At 42.5% G+C, this 26,623-nt stretch overlaps 1 protein-coding gene across 1 annotated transcript in view; it reads right to left on the reverse strand.

Annotated features, from left to right (window-relative positions):
• PAXIP1 (PAX interacting protein 1) overlaps window positions 1-26,623 on the reverse strand; it is a gene marked incomplete in the record, with an annotated part of 1,449,657 nt that overhangs the window by 98,018 nt on the left and 1,325,016 nt on the right. The window contains 2 exon segments of the mRNA XM_044066884.1: window positions 18,824-18,884; window positions 18,973-19,048. Of these exon segments, the coding sequence (XP_043922819.1) occupies window positions 18,824-18,884; window positions 18,973-19,048 (137 nt within the window).

The following is a 26,623-nucleotide window of genomic DNA, read 5'->3' on the forward strand; positions in this document are numbered from 1 at the left end:
TTCTATAGCGTCCATGCGTGCATGTAACGCTTCAATTTTTTGGGAAATTGAAGCTAAGAGAGAAAGTAAGTCCACTTCGCTATGGCTTTTTAGTTGGTTAACTGTCCCAAACAGGTTCGGGCTAACCAGACTGATAGGAGTACCTGAATCCATGAAGACAAATACGAACTAGGCAAAAACAAGAAAACCAAAAAGTGCAAAAAACAGGCAACCTTGAGTCCGGAAAGCAGGCTTAAGAGGTAGAAAGCACAAACCAAATCTCCTTTAGCATAAAATTTAATATTTCAAGAATAAAGCGTTTTCGCCGTAACCCATGTCACAGCTTCATCAGAAGGATAACAGTTAACAGTTAAAAAGCATTCATTAATATACAAAACAAAAAGGAAATGACATAAATCAATTTCCTAACACTTCAATTAATTAATCAATTAAAAATCAAAAATTGCATTTAACTTATACATAATAAATAAGTGGTATAAACCATATATAAGAAAAATATAACAATAGTAAAAATGTGATAAAATAAATCCACAAGGCAACAGGGATTAAAAGCTTGAGTGCAACACACAAGTAGTTACAAAAAACTTGAAATTGCATACAACAAAAAAGTATATAGCATATATATTCAATGCAAATACTCCTAGCATGGCAGTTACCTCAAGTAACTCTTTAATTTTAGAATACAAGAGATATTACAATTTTCATTCAGACCAGGTGGTCTGAATGCATCTAACTTTAACTGCCATGCTAATTCTATATTTTCAAGCAAAATTGAAGAAGGACCACCCCGTATAGATGGAGCAACTTGATCAATGCCCATAAAGCTAAAGTTGTGTCCAGGATTAATGTTAACATGCTTAGCTAAGGCGTTATCATGTGATTCGAAATCGGTAGTCTATCTTGCCCAGTGTAATTGCTGTCCATCTTCCTTTAATTTACGGAATGACTAACCAATATAAAGGAGAGAGTGGATCAACAATTACACTGGGCAAGATTAGAAAACCTCTTTTGGACAACGCCTTAGCTAAGCATGTTAACATTAATCCTGGACACAACTTTAGCTTTATGGGCATTGATCAAGTTGCTCCATCTATACGGGGTGGTCCTTCTTCAATTTTGCTTGAAAATATAGAATTAGCATGGCAGTTAAAGTTAGATGCATTCAGACCACCTGGTCTGAATGAAAATTGTAATATCTCTTGTATTCTAAAATTAAAGAGTTACTTGAGGTAACTGCCATGCTAGGAGTATTTGCATTGAATATATATGCTATATACTTTTTTGTTGTATGCAATTTCAAGTTTTTTGTAACTACTTGTGTGTTGCACTCAAGCTTTTAATCCCTGTTGCCTTGTGGATTTATTTTATCACATTTTTTACTATTGTTATATTTTTCTTATATATGGTTTATACCACTTATTTATTATGTATAAGTTAAATGCAATTTTTGATTTTTAATTGATTAATTAATTGAAGTGTTAGGAAATTGATTTATGTCATTTCCTTTTTGTTTTGTATATTAATGAATGCTTTTTAACTGTTAACTGTTATCCTTCTGATGAAGCTGTGACATGGGTTACGGCGAAAACGCTTTATTCTTGAAATATTAAATTTTGCGTTAAAGGAGATTTGGTTTGTGCTTTCTACCTCTTAAGCCTGCTTTCCGGACTCAAGGTTGCCTGTTTTTTGCACTTTTTGGTTTTCTTGTTTTTGCCTAGTTCGTATTTGTCTTCATGGATTCAGGTACTCCTGTCAGTCCGGTTAGCCCGAACCTGTTTGGGACAGTTAACCAACTAAAAAGCCATAGCGAAGTGGACTTACTTTCTCTCTTAGCTTCAATTTCCCAAAAAATTGAAGCGTTACATGCACGCATGGACGCTATAGAACAGCGTCCTGTTTCTACTCCTGCTGGGACCTTTAATAGTTTACCTCGACGGGAAGTGATTTCCACTTCGGAAGGGAGTGTTTCCTCCCTGCCAGCAGCTCAACCGTTTGTGGGTTTGCCTTCCTTTGGTCAAAATCAGACTAAAGCATCGTCGCTATCTACTGCCAACAAGCCGGGAACTAACAGAGGCATTTTACCGGCTTCCTCTGTCTCACCGGGTGAGAATTCAACTGGTACTAGCTACGCTGCAGTTACTACGGGAGCTAACCATTGTGGACGTCAAGGCATTGTTTCTAACCCGACGAGAGTGCAAGAGGCACTCATCGAAGATGAACACCTACCTTTAGCAGTTTGGATAAACAAAGAAAATCCATTTACCTTTCTTACTGCTGCAGCTGATTGTTCTAATGTAAACAACTTACCGAGTTCTTCCACTGACTCTAATTCGATCAACGAACGCTTAAAGGTATTTGATTCGAAGTTGCTTAGATTAAAGAAGCTTCAGTTGGAAGCTTCTTATTTTAGACAATGCATTCAAGAGAACTTAATTCCGAAAGGCTTATGGAATTGTTTTAAGCCTTCAGGACTGTTGAATGATAGTACCTATTTGCTTGAACTTAAATGCCTTTTTCAAGAGCAGGGATTACAGTTGTTAAATCTGATTGTGAAGAATTATGATACTAATATTTTGTTGCTTATTACCGAAATTAACATTCTTGATGATGAAATTAAATCTGATATGGTTTTCTCACAATTTAAATACGACTATGATCGTATTTTTGCTAGTATAGATACCTTACTAGTTAAGCTAAAAACAAATAAAAATAAGAAGTTAGTGAGGGACAGGATTGCCTACCAGACTGATAAGGCCTATCCTAATTTGCAACATTTTAGTGCTGATAGCTCTCCCATATGTTCTAATGAACCTCCTATCCTATTAGAAGAAGAATTTGCCCCTGATTCTGTAGGAAATGTTGAGCAACATGGTACACAACTGACTGAAGGAGTGAGACGGAGCAATAGGATTAAGAGTTCTTTTAATGGGCCTAACAATAAAAATAATAAAACTAATGGGAATGCTGGCCAATTCAATCAAGGGCTTGATACTGCCTCTAAAGGGAATGGTTTTTTAGGGCAACAACGGCAGAAAAGGGGAATGAATTCGAATCGGAGGAATTAACTATTGATTTAGTTGGTTGTCCTGCATCTAGTACCCCCACATCGTTGCCTATATTATATACTAATAATAAAAAAGATTTTACAATTTATAACTTTTCATCCTTAGAACTTGACTCTGACTTGGTTGAACTTCTAGCATTGGGCTTTACCTTTGTTCCGAGCTCATATGGAAGTATAGCCAAGGTTCTTATGGATTTAAAGTGCTTTACTCGTAAGTTAAATTTGAGGTTACTATTTAATGAAGAACCCACGAATGTTGTGAATAAATTAAGACTTCCCAGTTTGTTTAATCCACCTATCCAGCCTAATTTGCTTCTTTTTGAACAGATGTGTGAGATTGACATCAGACACATTTTTTCTACTCAGAAAAGGAATAGGAATATTGATAATTTGAATATTTCTGTTCAACAACGCCAATGGCTGGATAACTTAAGGTCGCTGCCAGTCAGATTTTTAAAACCTGACAAAGGTGGTGGCGTTGTGATCTTTGATGATTACCAATACAAAGAAAGAATGTTGCAGGTACTTGATTCAACAGCCTATGAGATTTCCTCTCTAAATGAGGTTAACATTTCTCATGGGCGCATCCGGGGTTATTTTCGTGATCTGTTTTTGGCAGGCAAGATTGATTTGGATACCTACAATTATATTGATATTGTACCTCCAAAATTACCTGTAATGTTCGGTTTACCGAAAATGCACAAAGACCAAAATAACCCCCCTATGAGAGCTTTAATTGATGGTAGGTCATCTATGACCTACCCTTGCTCGAAATTAATTGATAACATCTTGTCAAAATATGTAAAGAAGATCTCTACTATTTGTAAGGACTCGTGGTCCTTTTTGCAAGACATTAATAAGATCAGGTTTGATGTCCATTTGAATTTTTTGACAATAGATGTTATCGATTTATATACATCTATCCCTCATAATGAGGCGGTTGAATGGATCGAACTTCTGCTCAAAGATCTGGAAGCACCCCTTACTGAGATTGAAGTTGTTACCGAACTTTTAAGTATAGTTCTTTCCTGCAACTTTTTCACATTTGACCAACATTTTTATTTACAAAGTGTGGTAGCCATGGGCTCGCCTTTGTGGGCAGCTTGGCTAACTTATTTGTAGCCTTTTGGGAAAAGAAGTTTCTCATGTCTAACCAGAACCTGGTGAAGAATGTTAAATACTACACCAGGTTTTTGGACCACATTTTATTTTGTTTAATGGCAGCGATAAAGAGGCAAAAATTTTTGTTGATGCATTAAACAGCACTACCGAATTTTGAAGTTTACATCCAATTTTTCAAGTACTGAAGCTAACTACTTGGATGTTAGATTAGTGAAGGATGTTAATAATGAAGTTTACTTTTCTAGTATTTTTAGAAAGTTAACCTATTGCAATTCCTTCCTGCACTATAGCAGTTCCCATCCACCTAAACAGAAAAAGTCCATTGTTAAGGGTCAGCTGGTTCGTGCAGGAAGGATGTGTACTACACTTGAAGACTTCAGAAATGAATGTCAGTTTCTTAAAGAATTATTCTTGAACAGAGGCTACCCAGTTTCACTGGTTAATGACCTCATTGAGGAGGTCAATTCTAAACGATTAAGTGTTTTATAAACCTTTACTTGATCAGGCTTATCATGTTACGGGATCTACCAATGATGTAATTGTAATCCAAGATGAATTAAGTGAGAGTTCAGAACAAAGGAGGAATTTTTCTTTGAGTTTCATCACTCAATACAATTTAAATTCCACTAACATTTGGGCCTCTATTTTAAAGAACTGGCCATTAGTTATTAATTCCTCTTATTTAGTGGATAAGTTAGGAATACGTCCTTTTGTCACCTATAAAAGAGGAAGTAACCTCAAGGAACTACTCCAGCTTAATTCTAATGTTACTGATTTTACTAGGCTCAAAGGGTCATTTAAATGCGGTTTCTGCAATATGTGTAGATTTATGCATAGGCAGCTCCTTTAAAATAAGGAATTGTAAGTTCCTTATTAATCATAAGTTATCATGTGATTCGAAATCGGTAGTCTATCTTGCCCAGTGTAATTGCTGTCCATCTTTTTATATTGGAATGACTAACCGTAAATTAAAGGAGAGAGTGTATCAACACACTTATGCGATTAGAAAACCTCTTTTGGAAAACGCCTTAGCTAAGCATGTTAACATTAATCCTGGACACAACTTTAGCTTTATGGGCATTGATCAAGTTGCTCCATCTATACGGGGTGGTCCTTCTTCAATTTTGCTTGAAAATATAGAATTAGCATGGCAGTTAAAGTTAGATGCATTCAGACCACCTGGTCTGAATGAAAATTGTAATATCTCTTGTATTCTAAAATTAAAGAGTTACTTGAGGTAACTGCCATGCTAGGAGTATTTGCATTGAATATATATGCTATATACTTTTTTGTTGTATGCAATTTCAAGTTTTTTGTAACTACTTGTGTGTTGCACTCAAGCTTTTAATCCCTGTTGCCTTGTGGATTTATTTTATCACATTTTTACTATTGTTATATTTTTCTTATATATGGTTTATACCACTTATTTATTATGTATAAGTTAAATGCAATTTTTGATTTTTAATTGATTAATTAATTGAAGTGTTAGGAAATTGATTTATGTCATTTCCTTTTTGTTTTGTATATTAATGAATGCTTTTTAACTGTTAACTGTTATCCTTCTGATGAAGCTGTGACATGGGTTATGGCGAAAACGCTTTATTCTTGAAATATTAAATTTTGCGTTAAAGGAGATTTGGTTTGTGCTTTCTACCTCTTAAGCCTGCTTTCCGGACTCAAGGTTGCCTGTTTTTTGCACTTATAGCATATGTGCTGAAAGCAGCATTTTTTTATGCTGAATGCTGTTATGCTATACTTTGCACTTAGCTTGAGACCATTTTCAGTACTGCTATGTGCATATTCCAGCCCTTGTTGGAACTTGTTGGAGTCAGGAAATCCTATCTGGTTCAATTAGTTTCCAAGGGAGTACCTTTAAGAGTCATAGTGATCATCTTAATACTATACTCTTCCCTTGTCAGACCCATCACTAAGTTCAATAGCACCCTCTGGCATGTACTTATCTAAGCATACTGCTCAAATGGAAAGCCTCCACCCCCCATAAAAAGAAAGGTCTTAAATCTTTAACTAAATTGATAGATTAACACAACTCTAAGTACCTTACTGGCTACTTTGAATTGACTAGTGTCTCACTTTTTGAGCCATGAGAGACCCAATCCTATATGTCCACCTATTTCTTTTCAAAACCAATAGCTTTACAAACACCTACATCAGGGGCCTAAATCTACACCAACAAATAAACAATGCTCATGGAAGTGATAGGTTCCTAACTGAATTTACTCCCAGCCTATGGAATGTTACCATAACAGTTCAAGCAAAGTACAACTTATCTGCCTTTGAGGCCAGCCATGATGACTGGATGGGTAGAGACAGACTCACACCAGGTCTATCACGCACAGCTCTGCTTGATTTGGTATTTAATGGTCATAAAGGGCGCCAACAACTTTTACTTGGAGGTGTACATGGCTAGGAATTGGAGAGTAACAAGTGGTGAATACCCTGAGAGGTTTAAAAATTGTACAGCAGCAAAACGACAAATATGTATTTTCTTGACCGGGCAAGTCTTTGTCAGGAGTAATGGCATGTAAAAAAAAAGAGGCAAACCCATCTTTGTAAGAACTGCTGTGAAAACCTCTGGCAAACAGTACCACCTGATGGGGGTCAGCTTACCTTGAAAGTACATGGTAACAAGGACTGCTCTGAAGATAAAACATACACTCAAGTCATGTATTTTATTACAGAGTACTGTCTTTCAAGGTCAACATTTAGTGCAATAGACCTGGCATAATTTTTTCAATTAAATGAGAACCCTGAAAATGAAAAAAAAAAAAAAAAAAGTTACTCAGCATATCTTGAAATTTTCTGCATTACTAATGTCGCTGTATCAAAGTTATTTTTTTTTCCATTTGTTATACCCCAAAGCAGCCTGAAAGGGGGCTGCCATGGGTAGCATGACATTGTTTTACATTAAATGCTTTCATCCTTTTGATGTAATTTTAGAAGGAGACAGACAAAACTCTATGACGACAGGTCATTCACTGTGGCTCTCTCACGCCTCAACTCACATTACTGTGATTGCCTACTTCTAAATATCAGCCCATATTTTTTATTACTTTGCTTCCTTTGACTTTTATTAGTGGTCATCTCTGACACCCTTGAAATGTACCCAAGTTAAATGTTCTTTTCAAAGTTAACAACCGTAGTTCTGTGTTAAAAGTGTGAAATCTGACCGCTATGATTAATAGTTGTTTGAGCTGTTATTTTTTTTTGCTGTGGTTGCATTCACAGATGTCCTTCAAGGATGCATCTGCAGTCCTAACATATGGGTTGTCCTGCCTCAGGCAGCCCTTCGGTCGGCCGGATTCCAAAGTCTGGGTCTGGCCTCGGCTGATGTCGCACTTCACCCGACGTCATAGCTGCTGTTAATTGGGTATAAAGGCATCAGCCGACGCCATTTTCCTCGGTCTTTCTTGCCGCGCGGTGCCCGAAGCAGAAGCTGTTCGCAAGTGCCGGTCGGTCAGATGCAGAGATTTCTACTACCGAAGACTTCTAAAAAGCTAAGTACCCCGTTGGGGACTCTTTCCTGCCTCTGCCAAAAAACCCCTCCCCTCTGAAAGAGAATCTAGAGCATTAGAGAGATGGGGTAAAAAAGTTTATACTTCTGCTACTCTTTCGGCTAGGGCCTTAAACTGTCAATTCCACATGATTCAGTATCAGGAATTTTTGTTAGATCAGCTAAATAAAAAACTATCCTCTCCTGAACCTATAGACCGTAAGTCCCTTCAGGATTTGGTACATAACACTCAGCAGGTCAGTAATCATTCCTTAAAATGTGGCTATGATGCACTGGAGGCTTCCTTTAGATCAGCTATGACTGGTACAGTGATCAGAAGGCATGCATGGTTAAAAGAGCAATCCTTACCAGACCATGTAAAGTCAAAGCTCCTAGATGCTCCCATGGAGAAACACAGTTTGTTTGGCTCCACTGCACAGCAAGTGTTAAAGAAGATGGAAGAAAAAGCAAAATCTGTCCAAACAGTCAAGGATTTCTTACAGGTCCAGCCTCCGAGGTTTAGTAGAAATTGGCCTTCGAAGAATTGGTCCTTTCCAGACACCACCAGAGCACAGAGAGGCAGAAATAGGCGCCCAAGAGGCAGAGGTCAATCCAAAGGTGCCTACAGGGGACGTCAGTGGCAGCCTAACAACCAGAGAAGTACTGCCACAGATCCAGCTACTACCACTTCCACAGGACAGTCACAGTGACTTGGCTCTGATACCGCCTACCAGGGAACAACTGGAAGCACCCTTAGGCGGAAAGCTAGCCTTATTTTCGGTAAACTGGCATTACATTACAGGAGACAAATGGATTTTACAGACAATAGACAAAGGTTACAGGTTTCACTTCCATACTCTACCAAGGAAGAGAGGAATGCCAAACCTACCACCAAACCAAAAAACAAACGCTCTAGGACAAATCAACCACTTACTAAGGATGAGAGCTATAGAAAAGGTACCGCCTATGGAACAAGGACAAGGATTTTATTCCAGACTTTTCCTGGTGCCAAGAAAAGAAAACCAATGGAGACCTATTCTCGACCTGTCCACTCTGAACACATATCTCATTGTTCCAAAATTCAAAATGCTGACCCTACAGCAACTTCTTCCCCTGCTGAGCAAGGAGTCTTGGCTGGTGACTCTAGATCTCAAGGAGGCATACCTGCACGTCCCTATACGACCAGATTGCAGAAGATACCTAAGATTTCTTGCAGGATCAGAGCATTATCAATTCTCAGCATTGCCCTTTGGCTTATCTACTGCGCCCAGAGTATTCACGAAATGCCTGGCATCAGTAATTGCTCATTGCAGGCTTCAGGGAATTCAAATTTATCCATACCTGGACGACTGCCTGACACAAGCGGACAACAAGATCAAATTAACAAAAGATTTGGAAAAGGTTATTCACCTATTGCAAGCCCTGGGATACACAGTCAACATAAAAAAGTCAAGGCTGATACCATCCCAAAGGATAACATTCTTGGGTGCAGAACTGGACACATCAAATCAAATGGCATTTCTCACAGCAGAAAAGCAAAAGCAACTACCACTATATTTCATGGCATTAACAAGCAAGAAAAGTCCTGCAAGCCCTGGGTTACATGGCATCCTGCATAATATTGATTCCACATGCCAGACTACATATGAGGAAGTTGCAATGGTACCTAAGGAATTTATGGTCTCAGCACAAGCACAGCCTAGAAACCCAAATTCCAATAATTCCATGCCTGAAGCAAGACTTCCTGTGGTGGGCTCAGGCCTGTCAGTTGAACAAAGGACTGCCTTTCCACAGCCCTCACCCAAGCCAGACTATCACCACGGACGCCTCAGACCTCGGTTGGGGGGCACACATGGTAGACAAGTGTATACAAGGCCTATGGACACAAGACCAGCTGAACCTACACATAAATCAAAAAGAGATGCTGGCAGTGAAACAGGCAATTCAGACATTCAGACCGTTTCTTCAACAAGGCCATTTGCTGATAAGGACGGACAACACCACAGTTATGTGGTATATCAACAAGCAGGAGGCACACATTCATATCCTCTATGCCGGATGGCAATGGACCTGTGGAATGTGGCCCTGAACCTCAACATTCAGCTCCAGGCCATATTTGTGCCAGGAAAAGAAAATATACTAGCAGACACCTTAAGCAGAACTACCACGGATGCCCACGAATGGATGCTGCATCCAGACATCTTCAAATCCATTACAAAGAAATGGGGCCTACCAGAAATAGACCTGTTCGCATCCCCACACAACCACCAATTGAGAAAATTCTGCACAAGGACATACCACCCACTTGCTTGGAAGGTGGACTCCCTATCCTTCAGTTGAGAAAACCTAACAGCATATGCATTCCCACCTCTTCCTTTGATGCACAAAGTGCTACTGAAGATCAAAGAAGATCACCCATGGATCATCCTGATAGCTCCAGACTGGCCGAGGCAGCATTGGTACCCGCTACTGAGGAGTATGTCTCAGGCACACGCATGGCCTCTACCTCTAGTTCCTTTACTGCTAACGCAGAACAACTTCAAGATCCTACATCCAAACTTGAAAACACTGCAGCTAGCTGCTTGGAATCTTACATAAAACAAAATAACCCAGATTTATCTCAGAGGGTTAAAGACATTATCCTGGAGGCTCGCAGCCCCTCCACAAGGAAAACTTACTCAGCAAAATGGAAAAGGCACCTCATTTGGAGTGCAGCAAAAGGAGAAAATGTATCATTGGCAAACATAGCTAACATCCTGGAATATTTAGCAGAACTTTTCCACAATGGCCTGTCTTACTCCTCCATTAAGATTCATGCATCAGCAATTTCAGCAGAATACAACATGGATCCTCCAGTCTTCTCCCATCCTCTACTCAGGCAGTTTCTAAGAGGAATTAAAAATGTAAAGCCTCCAAGGAAGCCACCTTTGCTTACATGGGACCTGAACTTTGTGCTAGAAAAGTTAACACTTCCCCCTTTTCAACCAGCAGCAACAGCAGAATTACAGTTCTTATCTTGGAAAACTGCTTTCCTGCTTGCAATCACTTCAGCAAGAAGGGTTTCTGAATTACAGGCATTAATGGCAGTACAGCCCTTCCTTATCTTCCATCAGGATAGAGTGTCCTTGAGAACAAACTCTACTTTTATGCCAAAGGTGGTCTCCAGGGTATCATTGAACCAAGCAATCCACCTACCAACATTCTTCCCCAACCCACAGAACAGGGGGGAAAGACTACTGCATACCTTGGATGTGCACAGGCAATTGCGCTACTACCTGGACAGAACCAAGAACAATAGAAAAACTGACCAGCTTCTGGTAGCATATACAACAGGAATGGAAGGAAAAGCAATTTCAAAACAGACAATCTCAAAATGGATAGGAAATTGCATTAGATTTTGTTACTCTTTTCATGGAAAGACAACTCCAGAAAACATCAGCCCTCACTCCACAAGGGCTACAGCCATTACTACAGCTTTCTTACGAAGAGTGGCTACCAAAGACATTTTAGAGGCTGCTACTTGGAGCTCCGTGCATACATTTGCCAAGCATTATAATTTACCTTTATACTCCAGATCCCGAGCAGGTTTTGCCACTGCTGTTTTGCAAGGGATCCTAACTACACCATAATCTTCTTAGTGCCTCCTCCCCCAGTTTGGCTATGGTATTCTACCCATATGTTAGGACTGCAGATGCATCCTTGAAGGACATAGTACAGTTTTGTACCTACCATAAATGTAGATGTCCGAGAGGTATGCATCTGCAGTCAGGATTACCCACCCTCCTTCCCCTCTGTGGTACTCCTAGGGTATTTGCCCATCTTGTAGCTGGCTGGGGGAATCTATTATGGTGTATTTGTTTGTATATATGTATATACATGTTTATTTTGTTTGCTCTCTACTGTTTGGAATCATTTGCATTTATCCAAATTTAGCCTTCCTAGAGGGCACCTGGCATCTGGGGCAAGAAACACTGAGGAAAATGGCGTTGGCTGATGCCTTTATACCCAATTAACAGCAGCTATGACGTCGGGTGAAGTGCGACATCAGCCGAGGCCAGACCCAGACTTTGGAATCCGGCCGACCGAAGGGCTGCCTGAGGCAGGACAACCCATATGTTAGGACTGCAGATGCATACCTCTCGGACATCTACATTTATGGTAGGTACAAAACTGTACTTTTCTAATACTGTAGCTAGAATTAGCGTCTTTGATGTTTACCTTGCTACCCCAACTCACTGACTTAGCTCAACAAAACACTGTATGCAATGCAAACATGCTATAACAAAACACCAGAAGAAATGTGCACTTTTACAGGAAACATACCGTAGAAAAAATGAAATACTGACAGAAAATTAGATTTAGTTGAAAAATATTTTCTTTCTTTGTGGCACTCAGACTTTGATAAAAGGGAAAGACAACAAAAAAAAAAAAAAAAAAAGTCCGAGTTGCAACTGAAAACCAAGCTTGAAAATTTTTCACCAGGCTACACGATTTATCTGAGGTGTGATGCTACAATCTGTGACTGATAAGCCACATTTAAAAGTCAACGCTTAAGCGCCACTGTTTTAATGGGTCTGTACTTGGAATGTGTGTCCTTACCTAATTACTCTGCCCCTCTTAGTAGCCTTCGTGATCTAACACATGATGAGATAAATGTACAAAAGAATGGCAAAAAGAAATAAGTTCAGACATAAAACAAATGGAATAATTACAAAACGAGAAGTTATGTACCTACCATAACGTTCCATGTTAGTTGTCTTCTCTCGCCTTCTTTCTTGCTGGATGGGTTCGGAGCCGAACCTCGGCTCCGACTCGGCCACTTACTAAAGCTCGAGAGCTAATTTTACCGGCTCGAGGCAACCCTATATCCCATGATGCTAGGCGATAACTACCCAGATCTCGTTTGGTAGCTGAAAACAACCTAGGCAATATAATCCTCCAACTGGAGAGGAGGAGGAAAAGGATAACCCAAGAAAGGATCGCTATCTAAGCTGTAGTTACCCTAGGACAAGCTATTTGGCTGAAAGTGCAAGAGCAGGACCCTTCAAAGAAGGGGAGATCTTCTCGGTCTGTCCAGGCTAGGGGGATGGTGGGCGGGACGCAAGAAAGAAGGCGAGAGAAGACAACTAACATGGAACGTTATGGTAGGTACATAACTTCTCAATGTTAAGTTGTCAATCTCGCCTTCATTCTTGCTGGATGGGAGCGCGTCCCTAGCACCTTCATCCAGGGTGGCTCATTGAAACAGACTCTTGAGAACGGTGGAACCAAAATTTGCCCTGTTTCTGGAGGCCATGTCCAATTTGTAATGCGATACAAAGGTATGAGGTGAAGCCTATGTGGCTGCCGCACAAATAGTGTCTATTGGTAGTCTGGCTTGAAAAGCTGTTGATGTGGCTAGTGCCCTGGTTGAATAGGCTCTTGGCCTAGAAGGCAATTCTTTACCTCTGAGTTGGTAAACATACGTGATCAAAGAAGAGAGCCACCTAGACAGCGTTACCTTGGATACTGGAAGGCCTTTCCTATTTTCTGCATAAGATAAAAAGAGTTGATCAGATTTCCTGATTTGTTTAGTTCTGTCCAAATAATATCGGAGCTGACGATGAACATCCAGACAATGCAGTTTTTGCTCCGCCCTGTTCGTATAATTAGGGAAGAAAACTGGGAGGTCAATTGATTGATTTAAATTTGTCTGCGAAGCCACCTTGGGTATGAAAGAGGGGTTCGTTCTTAGAGAAACTCTGTCTTTGTGGAAGACTAAGTAAGGAGGACGAATGCAGAGGGCATGAAGTTCAGATACTCTCCTAGCAGATGTAACAGCAACCAGGAAGAGTGTTTTCCAGGAAAGTAATTTCAATGAACAGGAAGCCGCAGGTTCAAAGGGAGATAGAATCAAGGATGTTAAAACTAGGTTTAGATCCCATTGTGGTGGAGGATCTTTGATCGGAGGTTTGAGTAAAAAGACACCTCTAAGGAATGCTTTGCAAAGCTTATGGGACATGATGCTGCAGTCTGACAGACCTATGTGAAAATTTGAAATGGCTGCCAACTGAACTTTTACTGTGGAGGATGAAGATCCTGAATGAAAAATTTCAGCCAGGAAATCCAAGACCGAGTGAATTGGAGCAGTGAATGGATCCTTATCTCTAGCCTTTGCCCAGAAGGAAAAACGTTGCCATTTACTAGTTTAGATCCTTCTGGTGGAAGATTTAAGGGAAGCTACTATAATATCCCGGACGGGATTTGAAATCATAGGAAGCCTGGCTAGGGAGAAGTGGAGCAACCAAGCAGTGAGGTTGAGAGAATGGAGGGATTGGTGTAGCTGCCCCAACTGATGGGCCAAAAGATCTGGCACTGGATCCAGATACCAAGGCTGCTCCAAGAGATAACGATGCAGGAACGGAAACCATATCTGTCGAGGCCAATAAGGGGCAATGAGAATATCTTGGCTCTCAAGGCGGTTGCTTTCTGAATTACCTGTGATATTAACGGAAGGGGTGGAAAGGCGTAAAGAAGTCCCCGAGGCCAATCGTGGACTAGAGCGTCTCTGGGGGGATGGCCTGGAAGGGGGAAGAGAGTGAAGAAGTCGGGGCATTTGCTGTTTTGAGGTGTAGCAAAAAGATCATAGCAAGGAAGGCCCCACTTCTGAAAAATCTCTTCGGTCACAGATTGTTTGAGAGACCACTCATGTGGCATGAGGATAGCTCTGCTCAACCTGTCCGCTATGATGTTGGACTTCCCGGGGATATGCGTTGCTACCAGAAACCGTTGAGAAGAGATCGCCCATTGCCAAAGTCTGAGTGCTTCTCGACACAGGGGATAGGATTTGGTTCCGCCCTGCTTGTTGATATACCACACTACGGACATATTGTCCGTTCGGATTGCAATAGTCCCCAGGGGAAGAGTGTCTTGGAGGGCTTGCAACGTCAAAAGCACTGCTCTCATCTCCAGGACAATTATGTGCAGGTGGCATTCGAAAGGTTGCCATGTGCCATGGACTGTCCTGCCCTGAAAATGCCCCTCCCACACCCAATCAGGGAGGCGTCCGATGTGACCGTGGCGACCGGGGAGGGAGGAATTAAAGGGTCTGCCTTGATGGACTTGAGGGGAGCACATCCACCAAGACAGATGATTTTTGCAAATTGGAGTTATCATGATCTTGTAGTGCATAGGGAGTTGTTGGAAAGACCATTGGGCGAAAAACATCCACTGTAGAAGAAGCATGTAAAAACGGGCAAGAGGAAGAAGTGTGATGGCGGCCGCCATGAGCCCCAATACTTTCAGGACATACCTGGCCTGAATTCTGTCGCTCTGAAGCAGAACATGGACATGATTTTGGATATCTAAGACCCTCTGATCTGTTAGCTTTGCTGAAAGCTGCATGGTGTCCAAGTTAGCGCCTATAAAGGTAATAGATTGACAAGGCGACAAGATAGACTTTTCGAAATTTATAGAGATTCCTAGCCCTCTGCAAATGTGGATGGTGTAATCTCTGGCCTGAAGAAGTTGATGCCTGGTGGTGGCGGTGAGGAGCCAGTCGTCTAGATATGGAAACACCTGGAATCCTTGACGTCTCAGGTGAGCCGTAACCACTGCCATACATTTGGTGAACACTCTGGGGGCTGAAGTGAGACCAAAGGGCAGGGCTCTGAATTGGTAGTGACTGGCCCCCAGCCGGAAGCGGAGAAACCTTCTGGAGCGCCTGTGAATTTTGATGTGATAGTACACATCCTGAAAGTCCACAGAGCACATCCAATTGTCCTTGCCCAGAAAGGGTAGAATGGACTGTAGCGTGACCATCCAGAATCTTGTCTTTTTTACAAACTTGTTTAATTTGCTGAGATCTAATATTGGTCTCCAGTCCCCTGTTTTTTTGGTACCAAAAAGAACTTCGAGTAGACTCCGGATCCTATTTGGTCTGCTGGGAGTGGCTGGATGGCTCTTTTTGCTAGTAGTTTTGAAATTTCTAGCACTGCTTGTTCCCTTAGACTGGGTGGAACATCTGGAAGGGTTCCCTTTTGTGGAGTTGGGGTTTGGATAAAGGGAATTTTGTAACCCTCAGATATAACCGACTGTACCCATTTGTCTAAAGTGAGGGAGAGCCAGGCTTTTGGGTACAGCGATAATCTTCCCCCGACTGCCTCCGAAGGTGGACAGTCGGACAACATCTCAGGGATGTTGGAAGGGTTTGTCAGAGAGAGACTCTCTGTTACCCTGATTCTGCAGACCCCCTCTGCCTCTTGGGCGGCATCTGTTGTTGTTACCCCCTCTGCCTCTGGGGGTAAACTGACCTCTTGCGTCAGGCGTGATTCCTGGTGATTTGCGGAACCACATTTTTCCACCCTTTTGCCCCTTAGGATATGGTCTGGAAGGGGTGGAGAAACGGACTCCTACGGCAGAAAGAGTCTTGCCATCTTGCTCGCATCTGGTCAAGGTGTCTTTCACTTGAGGCCCGAACAACGTTGAACCATCAAAGGGGGAGTTAGTGAAGGACGCCGTGAAAGGGTCTGCAAAATTACAAAGCCGCATCCAGGCGTGACGCCTTAAGGCCACACCTGTGCCTGCAGCCCTACTCGCTCCATCGGCTGCATAGGAAATGAGCCGCATGGAGGAGTTAACAATGGAGTTTAGGGTTCCTGGCTGTGAGTTGATTTTATCTTGGGACCCAGCAGCTGATGCTTCCTGTAAAACTTCACCCAACTCTTTGAGAACATCTCTCTGAAGGCGGTTGAAGTGACACAAGTAATTCAGCGACCGCATGGCAAAGGTCGCTGAAGAAAACATCTGCTTGCCGTACCTATCCATAGTCCTGGAATCCTTGTTAGGAGGATGGATAGGCACTGAAGGATCGGCTAGTTCCTTCTTGGTGGCTGCAGCCACCACCATGGCATCAACCAGGACACCTTTTGATAAAAATTGTCTATCAGCTGGAGCCGTTATAAATTTGGAAGGCCTCCATGGGGTGGGTTCCACCGAATCCGGAGCAGTCCACGCCTTCCGTGCCACCACATCCATAAGGGGGTCGAAAGGCGGAGACACCCAAAAGGTGGAGGGTCGAGAACCAAACGCCTCCAGGTAAACCGACTTGTCCTCGGAAGGATTAAGGGAAGACCAGCTCCCCCTCTGTTTCAGGATTTCAAGGATGTCTGAAAAAGAGACATCCCCAGAGGGGGACCTTGGGGAGCCTTCCGACTCATCCAAGTCGGTATCGGATGTGATGGACTCAGGGGAGTCCACATGCTTCCTCTTACATTGCGCGGAGGTTCACCTGACGGATCAGGAGAAGCCTCGGAAGAGGAAGATATTCCCAGTGGGGAAACCTGAGGCGTTGGATCTCTGGGTCCGGGAGCAAGAGAGTGCGAAGAGACATCAGCAGGCACCGTAGTGGGAGGAGCTGATGGAGCTGACCATTGACCATGCACTGGGGCTAGTACGCTCCTCATCACTTCGAAGGCTCCCCTGTCAGACAGGCCAGAGGGCTCCCACTCCGAAGAACTAGGAACCCCGGGCCGCACTGATAGGGACGGCTCCGAAGCCGATGTCGGGGCCGAGCTCACCAATGCCGACGCTCCGAGAGGGAGAACGGGGTCGGAAAAGGGTCCGATGCCACTCGCCCCCTCGGAGTCGGCAAGAGAGACCAGGCGCCCGGATCCCTCCAACGAAGGCATCAAGGAGGAGATCGGAGCAGAGGACGACGGAGCCGAAGGGGGAGGCATCGGCTCCGACGCCACAACAGTCACAGCTCCGAGGAGCTCTGGCTCCGAACTCTGGGGGAGAGTCGAAGGAGGAATAGTAGGTGGAGTTGAAATAGCCGCTGTCTGATGAGACGGGCTATGAAGCATTTGGGCCAGTGCCTGAGACTAACAGTCTACTGACCACTCTCTCAAGGTCATGGTCGGAAAGCCTGGACGACCAAGAAGAACGGCTCCACTCCGAGAGCAAGGGTGACCCCGAAGCCGAATGGATCGACTCCAAAGATGGGGACCTGGACCTTTTCCTGGAGACGGATGGAGCCAAAGGAGCCGAAGATAAGTCGGCTCCAGCCGGAGCCGACCGTCAGGGTTGAGGTCCAGATATATCGGCGCCGAGCGGAGCCGATGCTGGAAGCTGTGACTCAGATGTATCGGCTCCAGCCGGAGCCGATATTGCCACAGTTAGTGAGCCACCAGCTGAAGGCTTGGAACTCTGAGCCGACGGCTTGGCTGGCTTCGAAGGCTTCCCCGACACAGACTTAGTCGGGGAGCCCTCGGGCTTTAATAAGCCCCTTAAGATTAATTTGTTCCTGCGCTCCTGCAGGATTCTTGGGTCGAATGCATGGCACACGGAACAAGAGTCCTGCAGGTGCAGGGGTCCCAGGCAGTAAACACAAGAAGTGTGACCGTCTGTCAGAGACATCTTCTGACAGCACGAGTCACACTTCTTGAAGCCTGAGACCTTTGTGTCCTTCGACATAGCTGTCGGAGAGAAAGGGCACAATGTAAAGAAAAAAACTCACACACGCACAACACGCGCCCAATCCACACAAAAACTAAGGAAAAGGAGGGATACAGTGTACAAACATGCCACAGACACAACAAAGAATCCCTATCAGGAAAGGGAGCAAGCTTAAGGCCTAACCCTAGGGGGGAGGAAGAATAATTTGGGATAAGGGAAAAAATGAGCGCTAACGGGGAAAAGTTTGAAATTAACTGTTAAGTTAAGCTAAACGAAGAAGGGGATGGAAAAACTAAGCAGGAAGGTAACTAAATATATATATAATTCCCAACACTTACCAAGAGCTGGTAAAACGCACCTCGCTGGCTAAAGCGGCAAACGAGATCTGGGTAGTTATCGCCTAGCATCATGGGATATAGGGTTGCCTCGAGCCGGTAAAATTAGTTCTCGAGCTTTAGTAAGTGGCCGAGTCGGAGCTGAGGTTCGGCTCTGAACCCATCCAGCAAGAATGAAGGCGAGACTGACAACTTAACATTGATGCTTTTTCGGCATGTGATGTGTTTCGAGCTGAATTATGGGGAAGGAAAAAACACTTTTCAGAAAGAAGAACTTAGCCTTTGGCTGGGGTTCTTTAAAAGCAGCTCAGGTACTTACAAAAACACATCATAACAACATACGCCTTTAAAGGATATGATTCATAATCTAGAGTCTGAGTAAGAACTCCTGATAAGATGAATTCTGCATTATGGACATCTAAGAAAGAACAAAAGAAATTCAGTCAATTAAAAAATAGCTAAAATGTTAAAGTTCATAAATGTAATGTCAGCATCAGCAGTCTTACCTATGCCTCTGGCAAAATATTCTCGACATAAATGGAGGTCATTTTCACAAGATATTAGAATTATTTCAGGCAAACTCTGCAGGGTAAAATAAAAAAGGGTTTACAGCATCGTGCAAGGGCAACATCTACACAAATACAGTTCATGTTGTTCATAAATTTGTGCCCTATCTTTCAAGCTACAGACTAGTTTCGAAGTATTATGAATTTACAAAAACATGTTTGCTTTTCCACTCATACTTCCTCCCACATTCCAAAGATATGTGGTAGGTGGACTGGGCACTCTAAACTGGTCAAAGGTGTAGGTATGTGATATGGAAGAATAACAGCTGCAGGTCTATCCACCTGGTAGTGTACACATTGGCTCTAGACTGCCACTGTAGAGGTTACACCTTGACCCCATGGGAAAAATAGAAAAAAGGGTTGTGAATGGATGGACGGATGACCAATAAGTCCTATGCAAGGGAGACTTGACAGCACAAAGACGGTAAAAGACTTGTACATGGTTAATACAAACCATACTTGGAAGCTGATGCCATGAGATTTAAGTCTTCAGCATTCCTTGAACAGACACACACACTACAAATAACAGAATCTTAAGATGAAGAAGAAAGGGCAACTAATAAAACAGTCTTCCAGATACAGTATTTCAAGGAAGAAAAATAAGTAGGCTCAAAAGGAGCCCGAGTCAAATTTTCAAGGACAAAATTAAGGTCTCTATGTGGAAGGAAAGTTTTTCTTGAGGTCTGATATAAAGGATGCTTTTAAGGAATTTATTGACCTCAAAACAAGAAGCTAATTGAGGGTTCAAAGACAAACAAGCAGATATTGCTGACAAGTGAGCTTTAAGCAAGCATGCAGCAGTTCATACAAGAAGGGACCAAAGAAACTTTCACTGAAAAGTGATAATGGTGATGCTTGAGACACCAAACTGAAAATCTTCTCCATTTAGCTATACAGGATTTTCTTGCAGTGGGTTTATTGGTCTTCTGCAATAACCTAAGCACATCCTCAGAAAAGTGGTGTCTGACTGGAATCAAAATTCTATCACTCATAGTGTCAATTGAAGAGTGGACAGGTGAGGGTGGATGAGAGACCCCTTGTCTTGTGTAACAAGCTCCATCTGATGAGGCAACCTGTGATGATTTCCAATGGCCAGGTGAAAGAGAAGGAGGAACCAGTGCTGTTTAGGCCAAAAGGGAGTCACCAACAAGATTCTTGGGAGAGTCCTTCCTGATCTTATGCCAGCCCCTGAAAAGTTGAGGAAGAGGAGGGTAAGCGTACAGAAACACCCCCTTCCAAGAATAAGACATGGCTCACACCTTCCAAATCAGAGGACTTGGGACTTTGGAATAGAAGTGAGGAAGTTGTCTGTTTACTGGGGAGGCAAAAAGATCGACTTGAGGAATACTACACCAATGTACTATGTGCAGAAACACATCTCTGCGAAGCATACATTTGTGAGGTTATTCCCTGGACCAGCTAAGGGAGTCTGCCACAAGGTAGTGTTGTGAAGGAATGTAAAGCACCTGAAAAGTTACTGGGTGGTAGACAGCCAAATCCCAAGCCCGAAGGAGTAATATGCAAAGAAGATAAGACCTTGTGCCCCCTCTGTTTGTCGCTGTACCACATGACTGTGATGTTGTCTGTAAAGACCTTTAAAGGACTTGGAGACCAAAGAGAATGGAAGTCCTGAAGAGCAAGAATGAGTGCCCTCATTTTTCTTTATGTGGTCTGACCTCTGATGAAGAGGCCACAGACCATGACCCCTCAGAATATTGGGACAGGCTCCTCACCCAAGATTGGAAGAGTCTGTGAACAGCTCTGGAGTAGGGGTGGGGGTCTGAAAAGGCAGACATGGATTGAGGGAGATATTCTGAATTCACCAGATGAACTCATGTTTGAGATAAGTAAAGAGACCGGAAATTCCAGAAGATGATGCTGGAACCAAACTGCCTTCAGATACCACTGAAGTTTCCACATACAAAGCTTGGCAAAGGGAGAATGGAAGTGGTAGATGCCATGAATCCAGAGACTTCAAGACATTCCCTTGCTGGAATGATAGAAACAGGAAGCAGGGAATGGGAATAGGTTATCAGAGATGGGGACCCCTGGAGAAGGAAGAAAAAACAACACTAGAATGGTCTGGATTCTGCACCACAGAAAAATGTAACTGTGAAAATGAGTCAGATTTGACTTGTTAAGACTGAAGGTGAATCTCAAACTGCACAGATGGAGCACAGTGAAGTGCAGATACTGTAGATCCTAGTTGCGCTCTCTAAAGCCAGAAATACAGGATCAATGGAACTCAATAACATGCCAGGATGCTTCCTTAACAGCCTGAAACATGATCTATCAGGACCACTGGAGTCACTGTTTTAACTACAGCCTCCAGACAGGGTTTGCGTCACACAAATAGAGAACTGCAATGGTCATTCCTCTGCACAAAAACAGGCAATCAATAGACTAAGTCTGACTGGTCACATACGCAGAGTTATGGAAATGATTAATAAGGACATAGAAAGCCTTCAAACACTGCATCCAATCCAGACTGGTTTCATCAAGGGCAGATTATGCCTACGCAACCTAGTGGACTTTTTTTGAGAAGGTCAACAAGGGAATTGATAGCAAAATAGTGCATACTGCCTGTCTTGGGCTGGCTAAGGCATCTGATACAATAACCCAACTCAGGCATTGCAAACAAACCACAGGTAAAGGCATAAACTCATATGGTGCATACTGGAGAGCCAGGAGGCGCTGAGAGGCGACCCAGGAAGTTAGGACAGAGGAGACAACCTCCAACAAGAGGCCAGTCACTTGCGGTGTCCTTCAGAGCTGTGTGCTGAGTCCACAACTTTTCGGCATCTACTTCTCAGAAGTCAAGGGCAAAGTCAAGGTCCTTTGGCTGACCATATTTGCAGATTATTGCAAACTAGGATCAGTCACAGAATCTCCCCAAAACACTAAAGACAAATGTCTGCTGCCAAAGCCACTATTTAAACCCAATGTCAAGAAATGTAAAATGGTATGCTTTTGGAAGTCAGCCACATTAGGAAATTAACTCATGGATAGCAAACCCCTAAGAGTAGAACCAGCAGTCAGGGATCTGGTTATTCATGTAGACAGTAACCTGGATTTTGACCAACATGCATCTAAGGTAGTGAGGAAATCGTTCTACATTGCTCAACTTATAAGCAAGGGCATGGCATCTAGGTTCAAGGAAGTCACTGTTCCACTGTATTTGGTTGCCATTAGACCCATCATTGAGTACAAAGTCCCCTTCAGTATGTACCTGGTCAGCCATATGTAACAACTGGAATGGCCACAGAGGTTTCTCAAAAGAAGAATGCAGTGTCTAAACACATCCCATGCAGATTGCCTCAAAGCCTTATCCCTATACTCTGCTTTCTACAGATTGTTGAAGGGTGATCCAGGCCTGGTATAGGTTCATAGGTAAGTACTAGGTTAGCTGCCCTTGTGGGCCACTGTAGGCCTAGCCAATTTGCCTTGGTGAGAGTCAAACCTGAACCTCGTCTGTGAGGTAAGCACCTTAACTATCATATCAACTACCAACCTATCAAACCTTAACACCATAGCAAAAGCAGAGTACAAGCAGTGAAATGAAAGAATGATTTCTTCATCTACTACTTAGTATGTATTACTGGCCCAAAAAGCAAAAAGATCTAGACTTTGTCCCATACTTCTTCTACATTGCTACAAAACAAACAAAACAAACAACAACAAAAAAAAAAAAACACAAGACCTTACACAAACTATCCTTATTGACTGGAACATGGCTAAATAATTCACAACTACTCCTAAACCCTACAAAAAATTGCTCTTTACCCCAAAACACACCTTTACCAAAACAACAGTATTCACTATCGTCTCTACCAACACCACCACGACAGAATAAGTAAACTACACACAATTACAGTGTCATCATAGACTAGTTGAAATTCAACCATCATGTTATCACATGTACTTAAAAAAAAAAAAAAAAAACCCTGCACATCACTCAAAATAAAAACCTACCTCACTGACATAGCCAGAAGATGTATAGCCCCTACTTTCTTACTTTCTTATAAGGTAGTTTTTCCTGCCATCAGCCACTACTTATCAGCTACTTTAAGGCCCTTACCAAAGGGTATCCAATCTTACTGTGTAATGTTACTATAAACCCAAATGGTAGTTTGACCAAGAGCAAGGCTATTAGGAGTGGTCCACAGTGTCACCAAATACATTAGCAAGTACTCTCAGAGCTTAAACATGTCTCAAAATATCAGCCACAAAGACAGGTTTAAATATATTTAATAACAAATAATAAAAGAACAAGTAAATACTAAGTAAATCATCACAGTAACGTCAGAGTTCAAGATCACAGGAAATATTTAAAACAATATTGCAGGACATTCTCAAATAAATACAGAAAACATCTAAGCTATACTTCACTATATTCCTAACTGTATCTAAGAGAAATTACTGTACCCCTCTTAACTTACTTACATACAGCAAGGCAAGTGCAGATGTGGTGAATGGATGTTTCCAGGTCAAAATACAAAATGCCCTCTCTCTCTATCTCTCTCAGAGAGTTGTTAAATTAATATCAAAGATTACTGCTGGGTTAGCTTGGATGACATCACTTTTTGTCACCTGACTTTAGTTTGCCAGCTAAACCCCCACTGTTAGAAACTGTCATTTATCATCTCCCTGTGAAAAATACATAGCCTTCACATCTTTGCAGTTCTTGAAAGTCCTAAAACAGTAAAATACTTCTACATCTCAAGCCTAGTAATCAGCTCTCTTTCAAGGCAACAGAGATTCCCCTAGTATAGACATCCTGTCTCCTGTTGACTGAAACGGAAAGATAACTCTTGTTTATGACCCAGCAATAAAGTACTTCAATCTCAACTATCCTTAAGTTTTGCAAGTTAATCTACTGTTAAAATACATGCATCTAAACAATTACAATAGAACAATTACAATACTTTATAAAAATATCTCTTCAGCACACATCTATACAATATGACATACAGTTCTAATACATTTGTAAGACAAGCATATGAATCATGTTGATATTCACAAATGACACACAACTACGTATAAAATTCCAGACAGTTGGACTGGCAGTATTCTCACGTCTGTCACATTTCTATATAAATCATATTAATATTTACAAATTCCATATAATTATTTACAAAATTCCAGCAAGCTGGGCTGGCAATATTTCCTTTTGTGACAACTACATCAGAGGAAACCAAGGGACACATCCACAGACGAGGCAAAGTAGCAGTCTACTAAACAGGCAAAAGCTGTCTGGAAATTTTCTTTTTTTGTGGTCACAGGAAGGAAGAAAGTACAGTTTTGTACCCACCATAAATGTAGATGTTCGAGTGCTAATACAGCTGCAGTCTTTACAGATGGGTTCTCCTGCCGTCAGGTGGGTCCTCGGTCGGCCGAATTCCAAAGTCTAGGTCCGGCGTCGGTTGTCGTCGCCTTCCTCCCTGACGTCAGTGCGACAGGGGTATATAAGACACAGCCGAAGCCATTTTCTTCAGTCTTTCTTGCCCCAGATGTCAGGTGGGAAGGCAATACATAATTTATATATCTCTGTATAGTCATGCAATGCAATATAATAAAAATTCAGTAGTTGCAAGCAAATACACCATAGAAGGATAACCCAAACAGGTTTTATGAGGATGAGTTAGCCACTAGGCCTGTACCAAGAGGGGAAGGAGGAAGGGAAACCTGGACTGCAGCTGTATTAGCACTCGAACATCTACATTTATGGTAGGTACAAAACTGTACTATGTTCATCGTGCATACAGCTGCAGTCTTTACAGATGGGTAGAATCCCAAAGCTACGCACAGGGTGGTAGGCACTAGGTGGAATTAGGAGGAGCCAGAATGCCCTGCAACACAGCAGTGGCAAAGTCTGCTCTTGTTTTGGAGTATAAAGGTAGGTGGTAGTGTTTAGTGAAGGTATGCACCGAACTCCAGGTGGCTGCCTCCAAAATATCTTTGGTAGGAACTCCTCAGAGGAAGGCTGCAGAGGTAGCTGTGGCCCTTGTGGAGTGGGGTCTGATGCCTGCAGGCACAGATTTAACATGAAAGGAGTAACAAAAACGTATGCAGTGGCCTATCCATTTTGAAATTGTCTGTTTGGAGATTGGCTTTCCTTGAGCTCCTACAGCATAGGACACAAAGAGTTGTTCTGATTTCCTGAACGGCTTTGTCCTGTCCAAATAGTAACGCAGCTGTCTATGGATGTCTAAGGAATGTAGCAGCCTTTCCCCTTTGTTTTGAGGATTGGGGTAAAAGGTAGGTAAGTGTATGGCCTGATTTAAAGCTACCCCGGATACTACCTTAGGCATAAATGACGGGTTGGTTCATAGGGAAACCCTGTCCTGATGGAAGATGAGAAAGGGCTTGTAATTCCGAGACCCTACATGCTGAGGTAATAGCCAGAAGGAAAGCTGTTTTCCAGGACAGATATTGTAAATCTGTTGAATCAGCTGGTTCAAAAGGAGGCATTGTTAATTTTTCTAGAATGTAATTAAGATCCCAGGCTGGGATTGGTTGTTTCCTTGGAGGTCTTATATTCTTAGCCCCTCTGAGGAACTGTCTTAAGAGTGGGTGAGAGAATACGGGTGGATCAGTGTTGTATTCTGCTGAAATGGCTGAGGCATGGATTTTGATGGAGGAGAATGAAAGTCCACTGTTCAGCAGCTCAGTTAGATACTGTAATATCTGAGGTAAATTCAGTTTTCTAGGATCCTGATCCTTTTTCCCATTCCAAGTGCAAAACCGTTTCCATTTTGCGGAGTAAGCTTTTCTAGTAGATGGCCTTCTGGCTTCCAAAATGACATCCTGTACCTCACTGGAGAGTAGGGTCTGTTGTGGTGTTAAGGAATTTTCCATGCAGCCAGATTGAGTGTTTTCAGCTGACTGTGAAGAGTTTTGTAGCTGCGCTGAGTCAGAAGAAGAGGCATTAGAGGTAGGGCCCAGGGAGGAGAATGTGTTAGGCTCCTCAGGAGTGGGTACCAGTGTTGTCTTGGCCAGTCTGGAGCAATCAGTATCATCTTTGGTCTGTCTGCTCTTGCTTTCAAAAGCACCTTGGGCAGTACAAGAAGAGGTGGGAAGGCGTAAACTGTCCGTGCTGCCCAACTGAAAGAAAGGACGTCCACTCTCCAGGCCTTTGGATGAAATGTCCTTGTGCAGAATTTTGTCAATTGATGATTTTTGTGGGAGGCAAAGAGATCTATGTCTGGCCTTCCCCAGGCTTGGATTATCTTTGTAAACACTTGAGGATGCAACTTCCATTCGTGAGGGTCTGTCATATTTCTGCTTAGATTGTCTGCCAGCGTGTTTTCCATACCTGGCACGTACTGTGCTTGAAGCTCGATTTGCCATTCCAGAGCCCTGTACCAAAGTGACATGGCCAGCCTGCACAGGGGGTATGAATGTGTTCCCCCTTGTTTGTTTATGTACCACATTACTGTGGTGTTGTCTGTTCTTATTAATAATTGTCCTGGATGCAGGAGGTACCTGAAAGCTGTAATTGCATTTATCACTGCTAGCATTTCCTTTTGATTGATGTGAAGGTGCTTTTCCTTTTGGGACCATTTGCCCTGAATGCACCTGTCTGTCATGT

This window comes from Protopterus annectens, chromosome 3.part1 (assembly GCF_019279795.1).
Source record: "Protopterus annectens isolate FY-2018-M chromosome 3.part1, PAN1.0, whole genome shotgun sequence".
Lineage (NCBI taxonomy): Eukaryota > Metazoa > Chordata > Ceratodontiformes > Protopteridae > Protopterus > Protopterus annectens.